We start from the raw sequence: 20007 nt of genomic DNA, 5'->3' as shown, positions 1-20007 counted from the left end.
CCAGGGAAAGTAACAGGTGTTGCAGTGTCCAGAACGGAACAGGAACAAAAGACATGCAGCCTCTTGTGTCACATGCATTTACAAGTGTAGGCAGAGGCTGAACACCCACACTATGGTCCCTAACAAGGGAAGGTTCATTGTCTTCCAGCTCTGGAGGTGGAAATCTTCAAACCTTCATTAACCTCTTGTTGCATGCTGCTTATAGTTTTAAACTAGTATGTTTTTCTTTCCACATCTGTGATTTTTTTTCCCCCAGACCTCATTCAGGAAATAAGGGCACCGTGTGGCCATCTCATGGTAGAATAAGCATAGATGTTCCAGGAGTTTTTTTCATTAATTAGCATCAATGTGAAGTACTGATTAAAAAAACAAGACCTCTCTGTGTTTCAGGGAGACATTTCAGTCCTCAAATTCATGTAAACAGCGAAGATTTACCTAGATTTAGCTCAATTTTTATTTGGAGCTCCATCACCATCAGCATTGCTGCTGATTCCATAGGAAGAGTGGAAATTCACTCACAACATTTTATGGCTCATCTCTGCCTCACCTCACAGCTCCTGCCCGCTCTGTGCCGTTGTTGAGAATTACCCAGGGACTGCCGCACAGAGACATCACTGCCTACTCACTCGTATCAAGTCCCTTGTGATCTCTCTGGGGTACCTTTTGCTCTCCCCAAGAACTTGGCCTAGTTAGCATCAGACATGGGCCCCCTCTGCAGAACCCACCAATGCTCTGGGCCTCTGGGCCTCAGGAACCACTTGGGAGGCTGTGACCATTTCTTTCTGGAAGATTCCTAACTCTTCAGACCCCAACAGCAGACTGCCTCCCATCTCCTCCCCAGTCAAGGGAACTCTTAATTATTATTTTAGACCACAGGTACTCCCTCCATTGTGATGTTCACCCTCAGTGGCATCTCACTTAATGCCTTAGTGAGTTTGGGCCTTAGCCAGAGACCAACAGCAGGCTGTTTTCTGCTGTTGTTCTCCTCTCCCAAGAGTTAACTTCAACTGGCCCAACTTCTCGGATGGAGGTAGTTGTGGGAAAAGTTCAGGAAAAAAAAATACATGGGAGAAAAACATTAATTAATGTTTCAATATCACTCTAATACTGGTGTATATTTGTACTTTCTCAGAAGTGGGCCCTATCTCTAGCTCAGATCATTTCATTGTACCTGAGACTCATATTAACTTTTCAACTTACCAGTTTCACACAATGAAATTTGTTTTCTGTTTTGTTCATTTGTAGGATCCATTGACACAGAACCCCTGACTCAAAGGAGGATTTGAAATTACCTCAAACCTACACTTAAGCTATACTTGTTTTATCCAATGGAGGTAGTATCAATTTTCTAGTATCTCCTCACCACATAGAGAAGCTCCCCACCAATAAGGAGCTGGCTCTTGTGTGTTGAGGAGCTAGCTACAATGTAAGGGCCTTATTATCATTTGTATAATAATAGTTTCTGATTTGTAGTTGGGTCATGCTGCATTAATTATGAACTTTGTGACTTAAACATTATTTAAGAAATAATACTTAATAAAGTCCAAAGTGGTTTTGTTTAATTTGTATAGTGTAAATATAATTAAGTATATTTTTCCAGTGGGTGGTGGGGGTGGGAAATGGGAGAACTCTCCTCATCAACAAAATAAAAATAGACTTTCAGATCCCAACAGAGGTAAATGGCAGGTGCTTAAGACTACATTTTCAGCCTGGCCAGGTGGCTAAGTTAGTTGGAGTGTTGTCCAGTGCACCAAAAGGGTGTGGTTTGGTCAGGGGCCCATACCGGAGGCAACCAATCTATGTTTCTATCTCACATTGATGTTTCTTAGTGTTTCTCTCTCTTCTCTCTCTGCTCGATGTTTCTCTCCCTCCCTCTTTTTCCTCTCCCTTTCTCTCTCTAAAAATCAAGTAAAAAAAAAATATCCTCAGGTGAGAGACTACACTTTCAGGGGCCATTTTTTAGAGCATGTTACCAGAGAAGTGTTTCTGAAGACTGCAGAGCGACAGCGCATCAGAAACCCTGAGGGTGAGCTGCAGGGCTCTCATCTGTGTGAAGCTGGCCCGTAGCGCCACCTGGTGGTCCCAAGGCTTGTTGCTGAAAACGGTTCTTCCTTAAAAGAGGACACAGAGGGATTCCTTTCTGATGTAATTGCTTGCGTTTTGTTCTTCATTCTCATGGTTTGTTTCCTTTCCAGTCAAGAGAAGAGGTTACATCTGGTTATGTTCTTTTATTTCAATTTCTTATGGCAATATTAAGGGTGTATTTTGTAACAAAAACTCTCGAAAAGGTAAATTAAAGGTTTAACTCTAGCCCTGACCAGCGTGGCTTGGTGGGTTGAGCGTCATCCCACAAAGCGAGGGGCTGCAGCTTTATTCCCGGTCAGGGCACGTGCCTGGGTTGCAGGCCGGTCCCCAGCTGGGGAGTGTGGGAGGCAACTGATGCATGTTTCTCTCGCACATCGATGTTTCTGTCCCTCTCTTTCTCCCTCCCCTCCCCTCTCTCTAAAAATAAATAAATTAAATCTTTAAAAACAAAAAAGAGCCGCCTTGCAGACGCCGCCGCCACGGTTCTTCCCGCGCCCAGCCATGGTCAACCCCACCGTGTTCCTCGACATCGCGGTCGACGGCGAGCCCTTGGGCCGCGTCTCCTTCGAGCTGTTTGCAGACAAAGTTCCAAAGACAGCAGGAAACTTTCGTGCTCTGAGCACTGGGGAGGAAGGATCTGGTTATAAAGGCTCCTGCTTTCACAGAACTATTCCGGGATTTATGTGCCAGGGTGGTGACTTCACACGTCACAACAACACAGGGGGCAAGTCCATCTATGGGAAGAAATTTGATGATGAGAATTTCATCCCGAAGCACAACAGGTCCTGGCACCTTGTCCATGGCAAATGCTGGACCCAACGCAAACGGTTCCCAGTTTTTCATCCGCACTGCCAAGACTGAGTGGCTGGACGGCCAGCATGTGGTCTTTGTGAAAGACGGCATGGACGTTGGGACAGCCATGGAGCGCTTTGGGTCCAGGAACGGCAAGACCAGCAAGAAGATCACCATCACTGGCTGTGGACATCTCTAATACATTGGACTTGTGTTTTATCTTAACCACCAGACCATTCCTTCTGTAGCTCAGAAGAGCACCCCTTCACCCCCACCTGCTTGGAATGTTCTATAATCTTCGTGCTCTCACTTCGCCACAGTTCATTGGGTTCCGTGTTTTCCTTACCCCTTCCAAGTCTAGCTGGATTGCAGAGTTAAGTTTATGATTATGAAATAAAAACTAAACAATTGTCAAAAAAAAAAAAAAGATTTAACTCCTCACTACTACTTTTTACCAAAAATTTTCTTTATCAGGCAAAGCAGTTTTCTCTGTTTATTTTTATACAACAGTATATAGTACTATTTTATTTTTGAATCAGTATATTCTCACCAAATGTCCACAATAGTACATGTGTATGTCATTACTGTCTTTATTTATTTATAACATCTTAAGATAGAACAAACCATAGTATATTTAGCCATTGATGTGCCATACTATATTTAGCTATCAGGTTTCTTTTGATTCTTTGCTGTAATAAGCAGTGCTACAATGAATATTCTTGTGTGTTGTGTGCATATGTGTGAGTTTTCCTTGGGAGTAGATATGATGTGGAATTACTGAGACAAAGAGTACGTTTAAGTTCTAAGTTTTGTTTCAATTCAATACTCATAGTTTATACCCTGTCAACAGTGTGCGAGGTATGTGTCTTGTCTCCATTCATATTCTGTCTCTCTTTCAAGCTAGAGAAAGGAAATAATCTTATCGTTGCTCTAATTAATTCCTCTGATAACTAAATAGATGGAAACTTTTTATATTCTATGGCCTTTCACAATATTTTCTTCTGGAAATGCCTATTAATGTTTTATACAGTTCAATATTGAATTGTATGAGTTTTTCCATTTTTCATATTTAGGAGTTCCTTGTATATTCTGGTTATTAGTTCTTGGTTATATTGTACTACTCTTTAATTTTGTATATGGTGTCTTACTCAGAAGTTATCAATACTTATATAATTAAGTTTATCAATCTATTTCACAGCTTTTTCTTTTTAAGAGGATTTTGCATAGTTTTAAAAATGTATTTTAAACCTGAAAGTTTGTACCTTTTGATCACCCCTCCCCCGCATCTCTCCCACCCTCCATCTGCTAGAGTACAAGGATGGTGCCCACCAGTCTCCATCCTGGAAAGTCCCAGCAGGCTGTCAGATGTGTTAAATTAGATGCCTGAGAGGCAGGCATTTTTAACATAAGCAAATGAGCCTCTTCACTTAAAATCCAGGCTCTGTTGGCCACTTCTGCTCTGAACCCTGGGGTGGGCAGGTCTGAGCATGTACCTGTTTGAAGGGCCGATTCTCAGATTGCTACAGGTTTGGGGGTCTTGTGGATGGGAGCCCTGTTAGTTTTCAGAACCGATGTCTTCTCTCTGGTGCAGGTTTTAAAAGTTGGGGTCCTGATGTGGGGTTCAAATCCTTCCCTCCTCAGTAAGAATATTTGGGTTTTGAATTCCCTCCAGCTTGTGGATTTCCACAGTGGGGTATGAGGGTTTATGGCAAGATTGTGACCCAGCCTTTCCTATTTGCTTTAATGTGTTTTTCTCCTTTTTGGTCCAATGTGTAGTCATAGCTCAGTCAGCCTTTAGGTTTTTTTCCAGAGGAAATTGCTTCATATGTAGCTGTGAACTCGGTGGATCTGTAGGAAGAGGTGAGTTCAATCATCTTGAACCAGAACCACTTCATAATATTTACAAAAAATTTCTTTAATTCATTAAGGTTCTATTTCAACTTTTTCAATATGTATGGATAGAACTTGTTGAATAGATTACCTTTCTGAACTAATTTGAGTAGCCATCCTTTTCATATAATAAATATCAATGTATACAAGGATTTCAAGGTCAGAAGAGATATTCTAGCAAGTTTGGGAGAAATTGGTATTTTCACGACATTTGGAGCTTGCACGTGAAATCAATCCCCTGAGAATATTGTGTAGAGTAAGAAGGAAAATAAAGGAGATTGAAGCTACAACTAGAGATCTGATGTCTGCTGCATCTAAACTCCTTGGAGGAGCTGCATTTCTATCCAAGGTTGGTAGGAGCCCCATCAAGAGCACAGGGTCCCGTTTCCAGATTTGGCTCAGGTCACCCCTGGTGGTTCCTGAGGCTCTACTTTGCCCCTTGATATCCCCTGATCTCTGATCAGCATTAACTCCTCTGTAGCACCCCTTGCTGGAGGAGGGATTGGTTCCTACAACGAGGGGTATGACTGATATTTCATGCATGCAGGCTATGGATGCTAAAAATCACAGGATGACGGAACCATTTTGCACAAATGCACAACTGTCTTTCCCAAAATGCCAAAAGCATCTCCTTGGAGAAACCCAGGAAAAGATATCAGCAAGGAGGCTATTGCAAATCTATGAAAGAAATAATGAAGACATGAGTGAATGGTGGCAAAAGAGCTAGAGGAAGGGATGAGTATAAGGGTTAATTGTGAAGTAAAATCACCAGGACTTGGTTGTGGTTGGATGACCCACAGTAAATAAAAGAGAGGAGTCAATGAAAACTCCCAAGAGTGTAGCTTGGGCAACTGGGTGACTGAAGAGTTTCCCTATCAAGATAGAAATACAGGCACAGATCTGGGTAGGTAGGAAGTGACTAATAGAATTCGGAACATGGTGAGTTTGAGGTCCCTGTGGGAGATTGTGTGTGGCTACCTGGCAAGCCAAGAGTTTCTGGATGTGTAAGAAACAGGTAGAGAAAAACTAATCACACACAACAGACTGAGAGGAAGCAGCCAGGTTTGAGAAGCACTCATGACCTACGTGTCTATACAGGTAACTAGCGTTTGTGGGAAATGTCCCAGCAACATGCACAGACCACCGGTAATCCTGAGCCAGCCTTGCTTCCACAGTGAAGCCTGCCTGTGGCCTTGAGGATCCACCATAGCTACTGTGGGGCTGGCCCTGGCTTGCAGTGTGCATGCTCCCAGGCTCCTGGCTGCACCAGACACAGGAGGCCCTTCCTGCTGTGAGCCGAACCAAGCCGTGGCAAATGCAAATTCAGTAACAGTGGCACTTTCATAGCTCTATGTCTCCTGAAGGAAACAGCGAGGGGAGGAAAGATAGTAAAACTATTCATCACGTTCCCTCCCCTGTGCAAGGGTGGCTGAGGGAGGGCATTTTAACCGCAAATGCCTCTCACTTATGTCCAACTGAAAAATAAATTTGATGTAGATTATAATTGTTGTCAATGTCATATAAAGTCCTCAACAAACACTGCTTCAAGCTCCTCTTACTTACAGACTGCTGCATCTAAGCCCTCCTGCAACAAAAACCTAGGGTTTCTCCTAATCCCATCCTTATTGCTTTGTGTACCTGACATCCTCGTTCTTAATCCTTTCAGGGAAGTGTCAGCAATGCTGAGTCCAAGAAGGAAGGATTCTCAGAACATTGCTCTCAGTTGAAAAGGACTGGCCAGGATAATTTGCAAATTAGAAGCATAATTTGCGGATTAGAAATGTACTCATCTTCTCTTTCCCACTGCAGTAACTATTCTCTCCCTAACTTCAAATCAGGAAGGAGAACCAGGATTTAAGACACATCTTTGCTGGACCACTCAAAGAGGGCTTTTCAAAGGGGTGGCACTTATGTTGAATGAGAAAGATTAGGCTACTTCTAGCACTCACAACTTACATTTATTTCAAAATATCTTTGCTGTTTTTCAAAATGCAGCTTTCTTCCCACCTGCATCAAAACTCCTGGGACATCTGTTAAAACTGCAAATTCCTGTGCTTCACCCCAGACCATGCAACCTAATCTCTGAGGGTGGCATTTAGAAATCAGCAGGTTAAACAAACACCCATGTTGTTTCTTCTGTACACAAGAACTGCGAATCACAGAGAGTTTTGGTAATAAATAAACACCAAGTCTTATTTCACTCAGCCTCAAAAATATCTGAGTAGCATAATACAGGGCATTGTTTTTCTTCTCTTCTTTTCTCTTTTCTTTCTTTTTAACTAGCAAACCTATTTCTTTGAATATTATCTCAGCCAAATGCTCAAGACATGCAGTGAAGCAGAGCAGATTTGCTCAGGCAGGGGCGGGAAGGGGTGAAAACTGATGTTTCATTCTCTGACTCTGGCCTTCAGCAAACTTCCTCTCTTCCCTGCCCTGAAAACCACAGGCTTGTGGATTTGATAGACCTGGTTTTGGATCAGGCACTCATTTAGCTAAGTGAAAATGACTTTGAATAAGTTATTAAACTTAGTGTTCTTTTCACAGACTGACAGCAATAACACCTAACACACAGAGCTTTTGTGAGCAGTCTTGACCAGAAGGTATCCCTTAGCTGGCTGGTGCTGAGGCCCATCCGAGAAAAGGGCAGGGAGTATATTTAATTGTCTACTGTTTAGTTAGATTTCTGCCACTTCGAAGAGTTATTCACTACAGAATTCTGTTCCTACAATCACATCTTTTTGTGATAAACTGGTCTAAGGAATGTTAGAACTGAAGGCTAAAATCTGGCTTGTTTTGGGTTGGTCAAAAAGTCCATATGATTTTTTTCTATAAAATAAAAGACATTTTTCAATTTTCACCAATAACTTTATTGATTTGGATATTTTGAACATGTCAGCTATCTCCTGCATGGCAGACATTGATTGTTCTCAATTAATGTCTTGATTTGATTGCTATCAAATTGAACTGGTCTACCTGAACACGGAGAATCATCTTGTGAGAAATCTCCAGCATGAAACTTCACAAACCACTTTGAAAGTTCAATCACTCATAGCATCTTCTCCATAGACTGCACAAATCTTTTTTTGCATTTCATTTGTGTTTTTACCTTTCTTGAAATAATAAAGCATAATATGCTGAAAATTTTGCTTATTTTCTTCCAACTTCAATATAAAAATGACTACCAAAAAATCACCAATTTTGATAAGTTTGTTTTACACGCACGCTGATACAACAGCTGTCACATTGCAATCTAACAAAACTGTTTCAAATGCAGTTACAGACAACTAAGAGCTACTACTAGAGCCATCTTACAGAAAAAAAACAAACTTTTCGGCCAACCCAATAATTAGTTATTAAAGTGGGATTTTGTTAATTTGGAACTAGGAGACTAAGATTTTCTTAAAAAAATACTAATCCAGAGTCCAAGAAATAAAAGTAAATAATAAACAAAATACAACTTGTTTCAAGTGTTTGCCAGGAGTGTGTGTTGCACAGGTAAGGAAAAGTGACATGACTACCCTGTGAGGGGTTATTTCTAATGTGTGTCACTGGAGAGCTACTTTTAGACCTGCAGCTCCCCGGGTACCGAGAGAGTGCGCTGTAATGCCGAGGGCTCCCAGCTGGACTGGCCTGTTCCTCGCCTGAATGGTGGTTCTCTTTTTCCCTGAGCAAAGTGAGAGGGAGAGAACACAACCTAAGTCATGTCCCGCTCGGATCTCAGCTTAGTTTATGTACTTAGCAGTTCAATCTGGAGATTTTCTTCCTTTTTAAAAGACTACCAAGAGATTTGTTGATGTTTTCTTGCATATTTTCTGTTTAATTCATTTTGTTACATTTTTAAAATCACAAGTGCATCTTTGTTAATAATATCAAAGCCTATAAATATTGTAGTTTCCTCCCAAAAATTCAAAGATTGAGCAATTATTTTTTCCTACAGGTTTAATTTTGTATGGTAATATAGTATCTTATTTACCTATTTAAAGAATCACATAATATCACTGACTTCCATCATAGTGAACACTTGGTTTAAAAATACTTGCCCAAGGTTTCCTCAGATTTTGCTTCCTGAGTGAGGGAAGTGTGAGCTGTCATGGCCTAACAGAGTTCCCAGCCTACTAACAACTCAGTACATACTTAATAAAATGAATAAATTATAACTAATAAACACATGGTGGAGCAATGTAAAGAGCCCTGAAATATGCTGCTGCTTGAGGAGCAGGGAGTGTCCTGAGCTCAGAATCGAATGTGGGTGTTCTGCTTGGGGGCAAAGGGAACCTTTGCAAACCTGCTGATGTTCATGCTGCTTCCCTGTCGTGAGTAATAAAATCCTTTGTCTCTAACCCAGGAGTCTCAAACAATAAGCTAATTTATTCACTTGTAAGTACAATATAATCAAATCCCAGTTCCTTCAAGTATGAGTTACTTTTGTGATAGCAAACCAATCAGCATTATTATAAAATCAGAAAAGATCCGTCTCTAGCAAATTACTACTTTCCATCCATGAGTCTCTCAGTCACATTGATTAGAATGCACCGATACCTTTCTATAACCAAATACCTTAAAAGACAGAAAATGGGAGCCTAAGTCATCAAGGTTTTTTGACTATTTCCTTTCGGATAAGAAAACACATTTCTCCAGCTAGTATTCCTCAACTCTCAACAAAGTTAACTTCTAGCAAACTTCAAAGTTAACTTTTCTAGTAAAAATAACCCCTCTGGACAGCGGGGGCTGACTCCTGCAGCCACCCCTTTCCCTGTTGGCACCCTGCAGGGGCTTCCCCATCCACCCTGCTGGAGGCCCGTGGGCACCGGACTTTGCCCACACAATGTGCATGACTCCAACTTGCAACTCCATTCTTCAGTAGCAGCTGATTCTGCCAATCTCTGTAGGTCCAGGGGCTTCCACCTCACCTCTAAATTTTGGTCTTTATCTTATCCTCCCCAGGGAGAACTGTAATCTCCTCAGGGTCCTGAAACCCACAACCTCTGGACTTTACTGGGGGTGGAAGGAGGGGAGGCAAACTCCCATCTTTAGAAACACAGAGGAGGTTTGCCTACAAATAGGGGTGGGAGAAGGAAGCGCTAAGGCTCATTAGCTGCATCTCAGCAAGTTTCTCTGTAATATCTGTACTCAGTGATTTCAATTCCTCAACTCCCATACACTCTAAAAAGTATGTATATATATATACCAGCAAAGGGGCTTCCTACTAAACAGTGTTCATTAAGGTGATCATTCAACTCTCGACCAATATATCAAATATTTCAGGACCTATGGCACTTACTGACCATTCCTGCTCTGCCTCTTCTTTTTCATCAGCTCACCAACACGTACGTACAGGTTTCTTTCTTCTCTCTCTGGCTGCTCCTTCTCTGGGTCCTTCATGGTTCATTTTTATCTGCATGTCCCTTAGAAATTACTTTTCTCCAGGGCTCTTCCCTAGGCCCCCTTCCTATCTCACATCTCAGTCCCTCCAGAGCAGCCTCCTTATTCCGATGGTTTCAGTCACTATTGCCCTCATCTAGGCCTCTCTCTGAAGTTCCGCCTCCCCCTGGCTTTCTAGCGGATTTTTCTGCTTATATATGACATATGCACCTCAAGCTCAATAGTTTCAAAGCCCCCTCAGCCTGTTGTGACAAATCCGCTCCTCCTCCTATGTTCTCTATGTCAGCAGACAATGCCACCATCCACCAAATATCCCAGGAAGAAATCAGAAGCTTCCCCGATCCCCTGTCAATCAGCAAAGCTTGTTCATTCTTTGTCCTAAATACCCACTGTCACTTCTCATTTGCTCCCAGGTGCCACCTGAATCCAAGGCACTGCCATGTCTTGCTGGGGTCACTGCCTTTCCCCCTAACCTGCAGCTCCAGTCCATTCTCCGCTCTGCATTGACAAGGACCTTTCTAGTGTAATCCTAAACATAATAAACATGTCGTTCTTTTTTTTTTTTTAAATCTCCGAATGCTCCTCAATGTCTTCTAAAGAAGAAATCATTGTTATGTACTCCCAAATCCCTTCATGCCCTAGACCTAGTCTACCTCCCTATCCTCATCTTCTCAGGTTAAATGCAAATTAATACGACAGGCCTGATCCCTGATTCCATACATCTCAGTTTCATGGAGGACACAAATGAAAAAGAAATGACCCACTGAAAGAATGTCTATGTTTTTCTAAATGCTATGAAAATGGGAGACAGGAATAATTGCATATTCCATTGGGAGGGTGGTGAGGGAGTTTGACTTTCTTTTTCCTAAAATTGAGAATCAGGAGGAGGAACAATCTAGGAAAGATTATAAAGATCTGTTTTGTGTAATAAAATTATATATAATACATTTTAAAATACTTGCTACTGATTATATATGTGTGTATACATATCTATACACATATGTATTACATATCTATACATATATGTATATGTATTATATATCTATACATATATGTATATATACATATTCTCACAATACCTTGATTTCTGTCCTCAAAACATGGCTTTCTTTCTAAGACTGATGTAAGAGTTCATATACCTTCAGGATGGCAAAGTAGAGTGTCGGGGGTGCTGCAGAGGTTGGTTGCTTTTTGAACACTTGATCTTTATCCCTAGGTCAACATAAAATTATGGAAAACTTTAAACTGGGACAAGACAAGGACTAGGTATGCATTCTATATTGTCCTTTTAGCTTTCTTTGTGAAGGACTGGCGGGAACTGGAGGGAACTGGAGGCCAGAAGACCAAGTCAGGAAGCAGTTGCTGTGGTTTGCAGTGATCCTGAGGAGAAATGATGGTGACTCAGATTAAAGTTGTGTACGGGAGGATACGAAAGTATAAGGATTCTTGAGATATTTGATGGTACCAGATGTAGTTTTAGGAACTTTACCTAAAGAGAGACAGGGAGGAATCAAGGATGGCACTGAGATTTTTAGTTTTAAAAAACAGATTGGATGCTGAAGCCATTCCTTGAGGTAGTCAACACTGCAGAGAAGGTTGGAGGTGAACATGATGCATTCAGTTTGGACATGTTCAGTTTCAGATGCTTTGGGAAAACAATTGAACTGGAATGACCAATAAGTAATAAATAAACATGTCACTCTGAGTGTGAAATCCTTTCAGGGGCTCACCATTGCCAAAGGTACAGTTCCAAATTTCTTAACAAGACTTAAAATTAATTTACCTTTTTCGGTTTCATCTCTGCCACTTATCTCCACCCAGGTTCCCAGCCCAAATTCAGTTATAGTTCCTCAAAGGGAAAATGCTCTCTGTTGTCTCAGGGCTTTTGCGCCACCTGTCCTGTCAGGATCTATTTTATCCTCCTTGCATTCCACAAAGGGTGAGCGGGATAAAATGGTAAACAAAAGACAAACTCCTCCATGCCCTTGCGGAGCTTACAGTATAATGGCGTAGCTAGACACGAATCCAACAATTCCAGAGATGACTAAAAATCACATTAAACATTAAAATTGCAAATGATGTAAGAGCTGCTAACAGAAGGCACCTAGTTAGGATGTGAGCCCATAATGGGGTTTTGACGTAGTGAAGACTTGCCTGAGAAAGTGAAGATTGAGTTAACCTAAAGAGGGCAAAAGCTTTCTAGGCTGCGAGACATCCCTGTATAGGCGCAAAAGTTCGTACATTATAGGGAACTAGAGAAGTATTCACTTCTCCTAAAAAGTCCAGGCCAGATGAAGAAAGCGCGGGGAGGGGTCGCGGGGGGCAGCGGGGGGCAGCGGAGGCGGGGGCGGGGGGGGGGGGGGGCGGAAGACTTGACTATTTTGTTCCATAGCAGCTGCCATAGGGCCCTAGAAGGCCGCGATCTGGAAGCACTGATTACTGGGAGTTGTAGTCTCTACTTGTGCGAGCAGGCATGGCGGCCTCCATTGGACGGGGCTGTGGAACAGCAACAGGCCTGACCCGGAGCCTTGCGGCTGCCAGGGCGCTGCTCCCTGTGCCGGCCTCTGTCGCCTGCCGTAAGTGGAGCGAGGCTTGAAAGCCAGGAGCAGAAGGGGCGCAGGGCTAGGCTGGCAGTAGGCGAGCGTGGAAGTCAGGGGTGACCTTCGCGATGGCCCCTCGTAGCACCTCGAGCTGGGGGAAATTGCAGGGTTCTCTGAGAGGTCAGGGCAGGCTCGAGCAACTTTGATGTCCGCTGTCTGTTGCCGCAGGGACCAGCGCGGGGCCGGGCCGTCATCAGAGCACTGGACCTTCCCAATCCGGCGCTTTCCAGCCGCCTCCAAAACCCGTCATCGTGGACAAGCGCCGTCCCACGCGCGAGAAAACCAGGTGAGGCCCTCTCTTTGGGTCTGCGCTCAGGAACCTGTGTTCGCTTTAGGGTCTGGGCTCTAAAGCGAGGGCTGAAACTCCCACTGCACGAACTCGTGGGTCGAATTGTTGAGCTCGCGTGTGTGAAGCACACCCACCTCAATCTTGCCTCCCTCGCTTCTTCCAAGCTGAACTGAACTTTCTCTGCAGTCTTATTAAATTAGAACGTCAAATAGGGATCTCCCAGATTTGAAGGTCTTGGGATTTCTGCAGACCTAAGTAAAAAGCCATTTGGTGGGCGGGGACGGGGAGTAAGTGCTTGATGTGAGTTATAGGCTTCTTGAAGGGGCTCTAGGTTGTCGATTGGATTATCTTTTGCCTGTTTGTATGTACATCTCTGTGTCTGTACGTTTAACATTTCAAATGTTCTGTGATTCTGAGTTGAAATAAAGTTGAACTTTTGGAACCTAGAAACTAAGAAAAGCCTTTAATATACAGCTTTTTTTTTTTTTTTTGTAAAGGTGGAAAAGGAATTATCTTCCTTAAATCACAACACAATGTAATTCAGTTAAATGGAATGTAAAATGTATAACAACTTTGGAAAAAAAAATTTAACACAATTTAGTAAGTTTGAGGCTGTGTATACTTTTCCACCCAAAAGAGAATGAAACTTGAGGTAATAAGTTTGAGAAAATATGTGTAAGAATGCACACAAAAGTATTGTTTGTAATAAACAAAAATTAAGACGTAGCCTAGATATCCATCAGCATGTAGACTATTATACAGCGGTGAAAAATGAATGAACCAGAGCTAACATGGATGAACTTCACAAATACATGTGAAAAAAAGCAACCTGCAGAAGAATTGATATAGTATGATGGCATTTTTATATTGCCTAGACATTTATGCATATGTAAGATATAAAAAAAATGTACAGGGGAAATTCTTTCACAGAGCAATCACACCTAGCTTTCCCTTTCCCAATAACTCTACAAGCTGACATTATGTACCTCTTGATGTGGCAAAATAAGATCACACCATCACTTCTGTAATATTTTTACCAAAAATATTTAACCTTGGGCCTAGGCATGTGGAAACAATAAACAAATCCAGATTCCAGGGACTGTCAACAGGCTTTGACTCTTCAAAAGAGTCAGTGTTATAAAAATACAAAGATGGGTAATAGTTCTAGCTTAAGAGACTAAAGAGACTAACAACCAGACACAATGTGTGAAGCTTGATTGTAGCTTGAGTTGAGCAACAAACAGCTGTGAGACCTTTTCCAGGACAATTAGGTATATTTAAATATAAACTATATATTAGGTTATATTTTTGAATTAATGCTGGAGTTCTTAGGTGTCATAAAGGAATTGTAATAAATATAAGAGACTGTCCTTATTCTTAGCAGACACCTTCTAAAGTATTGAAGGATGAAATGCCTTGCTGCTTGTCATTTTCCAATAGTTCAGGAAAAAAAATTATGGGGGGGTGTGTGTGTGTGTGTGTGTGTGTGTGTGTGTGTTTAAAAAACAGCAAAATGTTGGCAGTAGGTGAAACTAGGTGAAGTATATTTGGGTGTTCATTGTATAACTATTTCAATTTTTGGTAGGTTTGAAAATGTTTTAAGTAGGGAATTGAGAAAAAGGGAGAAATTCATAGGAACAATCATTACCACATTTAATTACAGCCTAGTGATTATAGGGGTAGATAGGGTCTTCAATCATATTGATAATTTATCTCTTGAAATGGGTGATAGGGACATGAATTTACATTGTAATGTCATTTATACTTTTCTGTAGATTAAACATTTTATAATTAGTTTAAAATCAGTCAAAGAGACTAGGGAGATAATATTTTAAAGTCAGTTTACAATTGATTATGTGTTTATATCTTTTCCAACATAATTTATTAATAACATGTACAACTCAACATGTGGTCCATGGTTATGGTCACAGGCTTTGGAGTCTGACAGACATTTAAGTCTTGACTTGATAAGTTTATAGCTAATATAATAACAAGGTAGCTATTTATCTCCTCCAAGCTTAATTTTCATCTGTGAAAAGGAGAAAATGACACCAAACCACCTGGTTGTTGTAAGGATTAATTTATGCTATAGATGTTTAATAAAGATTTTAACACAATGCCAGGTAAGTACTCAGGATAATTGGATATTTTCATAAGCACTGACAACAATTTTAGAAATAAGATCAATTTATCTTATTTAGAGAAGGAAGAATAAAACACTTCAAAATCATCATCTTTTTAAGAAAGCAACAGATTCTTTTTTAATGGTCTTTAAAGTTTTCTTTTAATATTTTTTTTCCTGCAGATTCTTGAGTCCTGAATTCATTCCTCCAAGAGGGAGAACAAATCCTCTGCTATTTCAATTAGAAAGGAAAGATATGTTAGAAAGGAGAAAAGTACTCCACATTCCAGAGTTCTATGTTGGTCAGTAAGAGTTGGATTCTTTTTTTTATTAGGGGTTAGAGGGTTAATTTTCTTGGCATAGAGAAGATTGTTTTTCATATACCTGGGTTTTGCCTATAATGAAGTTCTTATTTCTAATATTATACTAAAATCTTTAGGAAGTTATGCAGTTACCTAGAAATGCTGTTGTTTGTTCCTGCATCTGAATTTGTAGGAAGCATTCTTCGTGTTACTACGGCCGATCCATATGCCAATGGAAAAACCAGCCAGTTTCTGGGGATTTGCATCCAGAGATCAGGAGCAGGACTTGGAGCTACTTTTACCCTTAGGAATACTATTGAAGGGCAAGGTATGGGCATTTCATTATTTTGATTTTCTAGAAAGTACTATCTCAGGATTCTTTTGCTTTCTGCATCCTGGGACAAGACATCTGTAACTTGAAAGTGCAGAGGGGCTCCAGGGGATGCGTGGATGCTGTGGCCTAAGAGGGTATGAAAATTGAGCCGGCTGATAAAATAGAGTCAGTGCTTTCTTTCTCTGGAAGGCTTCTATTATTGCCAGGACAACGACTGTGAGAAGTGGGCTTTCCAAACTATGGCGGCATCACAGGAGGAGACAAGTGACTAAAGCCGTGTGGCGACATTCACTTTAGGAGCAAATAGCCCTTGAGAACATTATGAACATAATAATGGCCTTCTGAGTTACTTTCTCCTAAAATGAATGGCCCCTGGTTTGCTTTATATTACAATAGTCACCACAGGATCAATTTTATAAGAACCGGAGACATTTTTTTAAAAAGCAAAATTATGTAAGTTATGCCTAATAAGGCAGAGGAACAAGTGGTAAAATTTCAAAAAGATTATTAGTCAAAATGGCAGGAACAGTCAAGTTTCTATACTTTACGTTGTATGCTTCATGATCTCCAGCAGCAAAGTATTATATTCAGAAGAATTGAGCGTATGAGAGCAGTTGCCGCCTTTCTTACCCTGCAGTGACGTGTGGGTGCTGTGCATGTAAGAGCTCAGCAGGAATTGCTTACAGAAGCTTGTGCACAGCTGTGAGTCAGACAGTCTTGGCTTTGATTTTCTTCTTTCAAACTGAGATAATAGTTTCTACCTCCCAAGGGCTGGGCACAATACCCAAAAGTATTAGCTCCTTGTCATTCTTTACACTGTATTTTGACTGTAATCTGCCTGTCCCTACCCCATCGATACTCCCTTTTTTGGTGGTTCTTTCTAGTCCAGTGGCTTTAAATACCACCCATATGATAATTCCCAAATATATATCTTGAGCACTGACCCTTTGCAAAGTCCATATTTGCACATACAGCTACAGATTTGGCATCTCCATTTGGATATAAGCATTAAAAAAGTTCAAAGCAGAATTCTTTATTTCCTCTCACAATGTGTTCTTTCATTGTTTGTTTGTTTGTTTTTTCTATTTCCATTAATGGTACCACTCCTCACCCATTTAACTAAACAAAAAAATTTAGGAGCTGTTTTTAATTGCCTTTGACACATTCAGCCAGTCAGCAGGTTTTTATAGTTCAATCTTCAAAAAGCATATCCCAACCTTGTTTCTCCATCTCCATTGCTGCCGCTCTCATCATTGCTACTACCTTCTCCTACTTGGAGCTGTGCAGATTCGCTGGTTTCCCGTATTTTGCCATGAATAAGGCTCACTTTTTTGCCCAAATTTTTGAGAGAAAACTAAGGATGTGCCTTGTCTATGGGTATAATAATCCCTTGTATGATGCACACAAAAACGTGGGTGTGTATTATACATGGCAGGATACAGGTACTCTCCTGGCTTACCAAGACAGATGGGCTTTTTTCTGGTTTTTCATACATGGCAAGTTTGTTAAGACCTCAGTGCCTTAGCATTTCCCATTCATATTGCCTGAAGCATTCGTGGTCCTTTATAGTATCAGTTTAAATGTCATCTTTTCAAAGAGGCTTTCTCTCACCACTATTTAAAGTTGCTCCCTCCCCATCCACAATGTCGTCACCCTGTACTGTGGGTTTGTTTGTCATCCACTAGAATGTGAGGTTTATGAGAGGAGAAGGATCTTACCTGTTTGGGTTTTGTTATAGGCACAGCTCCTAAATCAGTGCCTGAACCAGAGTAGTTGTACAGAAAATACTGGATTAAATCCCGGTATTAAACACTGGATGTTAACATAGATCACATATTTTACTATTTCTATTTCTCTTGGGATTATTCCAGGAAACCTTAGAATATACTATTCTCTGTAAGCATTTGATGATACAGGTAGTATATATTAAACTATTACTTGTAACTTCTTGGAAACACTCAAAGCTGTTCTTAGTTTGCTTCCTATGGAAGCCTCCAGAATGTTCATTCAAAAAAACAAAAAAACAAAAACAAACCAAGGTTATCCTTAAGAGGGCTTCTAAACCAAAGTTAGAATTTAAAACTATAATTACTTTTTTTTGCATCATTAATCCTCTTGCTCTTAATGTAAAAGAGAGAGCTTTAAGTAATTTGGAAATAAACCATGTGATAGTGAAGAATTTACTTAAATTTTTTCCAAGTGAATACTACCAGAATTGAAGAGATATTCACTCAATATATTTATAGAAGATGACATTCTAATTCGTATGTCTTACTTTTTAGTCTATATGTTTAGATTATTCCTACTTTTTTTAATCATCTTCATTTTAAAGATTCAAATTTATGTGTATTTCCTACCTGCAAAACCTTGTGCTAGTTCCTTTACAAAATAGCTTTTACTGTAGTGGGAGCCTTATGCCAGAATCTGGACTTTGATTTTAAGAGTATGTTTTTTTCTCTTCTTAGGTGTTGAGATTTGTTTTGAACTTTATAATCCTAGAATCCAGGAGATCCAAGTGATCAAATTGGAGAAACGGCTAGATGACAGCTTGCTCTACTTAAGAGATGCCCTTCCTGAATACAGCACTTTTGATATTAATATGAAGCCAGTAGTACAAGAATCTAGCGAAGTTCCTGTTAATCAGGTATAAGTTGTACATTTGGAACTGGATATTCAAGTATAAAATAAGAGTCATCTTAATGAAAACTTCTAGAAGAATTTTGCTTATGACTATCCACCTAATTTATCTCCCCCTCCCCCTTTTTTAAATCTCTTCCTCAGCTGAAAGTGAAAATGAAGCCTAAGCCCTGGTCCAAACGCTGGGAGCGACCGAAGTTTAATATTAAAGGAATCAGGTTTGATCTTTGTTTAACCGAAGAGCAAATGAAAGAAGCTCAGAAGTGGAATAAGCCATGGCTTGAATTTGATATGATGAGGGAATATGACACTTCAAAAATTGAAGCTGAAATATGGAATGAAATTGAAGCATCGAAAACGTCTTGATCTGAAAATGTATTTAGCTCCTTGCAGGGAGTATGCTGACTGTTAGAGGATTTTTTGAGACCAATTTAATTTCAAATGTAAGGACATAGTTATTAAATGAACCAAGCATTCGTTATTTTATGAATACTATTTTTAAAAAAAATTAAAATTAGTACATCTGTTTATTACTTTAAAAGGAGAAATATACATGCCAGGTGGTCCAGTGTCTATTCTGTTACTGGAGGCAAAGCTAAAATAGAGTTAAACTACTACAGAATCCTCATACAAAATCTGAACAAGGAAGCAGGTACACAGCCCTGACTAGTGGATGTGTCCCCTCAGGCAGGCACAGCCCCGCCCACATCTGCAGTCCGTAGCACCAGAGCAATGCAGGTGGAATGTGCTGTCTCCATCGGATAGGATGTCACCAGAGATACCCATTTCCACTCACCAGTACTCATCCCTTCTTCCGGTGAAGCAAAGTGGAGCAAAGGCCAGTGGCCAGGCAGGACATGTGTACTGTCCTCTGGAGCACCATGGCAGGGCATAGTCACCTCGGGAGGCACTGGGGGCAGAGAACAGGGTATCTGACCCCAGCCTCTCTGGGTCTGCCAAGCCGCTCTCCTCCCCACTTCCAAATCCCCCTGACCCAGTCCCCAGGAGCCAGGCCAGGAGCCCACAGCTGTGGGGGCTCTGGCTTCATGGGCATTGTCAGGTCTCCACGTCCATTACCCTTGGAGGAGACCGAAAACAGTCTCTAAAACCTTAATCGGACCATGTCTCTTCCCTGCTTAAAATGTTTCCAGAACTTTCCACCCCCTGTGGGGAAAAGTGTATAAAAGCAAACTCGAGCCCTGCCTGGCCCCAGAGGGCCGCCTCTCCGCAGCCCTGAACCTAGCGCTGTGATAGTGCTGTCGGGGGCGATGACCACTTGCATCAAAATCAATAAATGCTTGTTTTACGTTCCTCATGCTCCGTTTTAAAAAGCAGAGAACATGTAATGCACTTTAGAAGGATGCGGGGACAGGGGTACCAGATGTCAGAGAAGCAGGACAGTGCAGTGGCTCAGACCTGGGCTCTGGAACCAGACTGCAGAACTGTAGTTGTGGTTTCCTCGTGCTGTGTGGCCTTGGGCAGGTTACCTAACCTCTCTGTGCCTCAGTTCCCTTACATACAAAGTGGGGGTTAAGATAGTCTCTACCTCACAGGATTGCCAGGATTAATGAGTG

The 20007-nt window shown here is 41.1% G+C and overlaps 1 protein-coding gene, 1 non-coding gene and 1 pseudogene across 2 annotated transcripts; all 3 read left to right on the top strand.

Moving 5' to 3' along the window:
• Positions 1-1933: 1933 nt before the first annotated feature.
• On the top strand, positions 1934-2147 carry LOC129086871 (small nucleolar RNA U3). Its single transcript, XR_008530864.1, has one exon. It is a non-coding gene; the product is annotated as a small nucleolar RNA U3 (small nucleolar RNA).
• A 403-nt stretch (positions 2148-2550) lies between these two features.
• LOC129086856 (peptidyl-prolyl cis-trans isomerase A-like) lies at positions 2551-3076 on the top strand (annotated as a pseudogene).
• Positions 3077-12603: 9527 nt separating this feature from the next.
• MRPL19 (mitochondrial ribosomal protein L19) lies at positions 12604-19579 on the top strand. The gene is made up of 6 exons (XM_054593557.1): positions 12604-12725; positions 12918-13035; positions 15344-15462; positions 15656-15790; positions 18262-18440; positions 18578-19579. The coding sequence occupies exons 1-6, from the start codon at positions 12623-12625 to the stop codon at positions 18797-18799; spliced, it is 876 nt and encodes a 291-aa protein (XP_054449532.1). The 5' UTR covers positions 12604-12622; the 3' UTR covers positions 18800-19579.
• The last annotated feature ends 428 nt before the right edge of the window (positions 19580-20007 follow it).

Source organism: Pteronotus mesoamericanus, unplaced genomic scaffold, assembly GCF_021234165.1.
Source record: "Pteronotus mesoamericanus isolate MK-2021 breed Mesoamerican mustached bat unplaced genomic scaffold, CSHL_Meso_final scaffold_45, whole genome shotgun sequence".
Taxonomy (NCBI): Eukaryota; Metazoa; Chordata; class Mammalia; order Chiroptera; family Mormoopidae; genus Pteronotus; species Pteronotus mesoamericanus.
Note: the sequence above shows the minus strand (reverse complement) of the source record. Positions and strands in the feature narration are given on the sequence as shown.

Bases quoted from the DNA above. Each gene is read 5' to 3' on its own strand.
- MRPL19 (XM_054593557.1), top strand. From the start codon at position 12,623: ATGGCGGCCTCCATTGGACGGGGCTGTGGAACAGCAACAGGCCTGACC. The intron at 12,726-12,917 runs GTAAGTGGAGCG...CTGTTGCCGCAG, and splicing joins GCCGGCCTCTGTCGCCTGCC to GGACCAGCGCGGGGCCGGGC. The intron at 15,463-15,655 runs GTCAGTAAGAGT...CTGAATTTGTAG, and splicing joins CATTCCAGAGTTCTATGTTG to GAAGCATTCTTCGTGTTACT.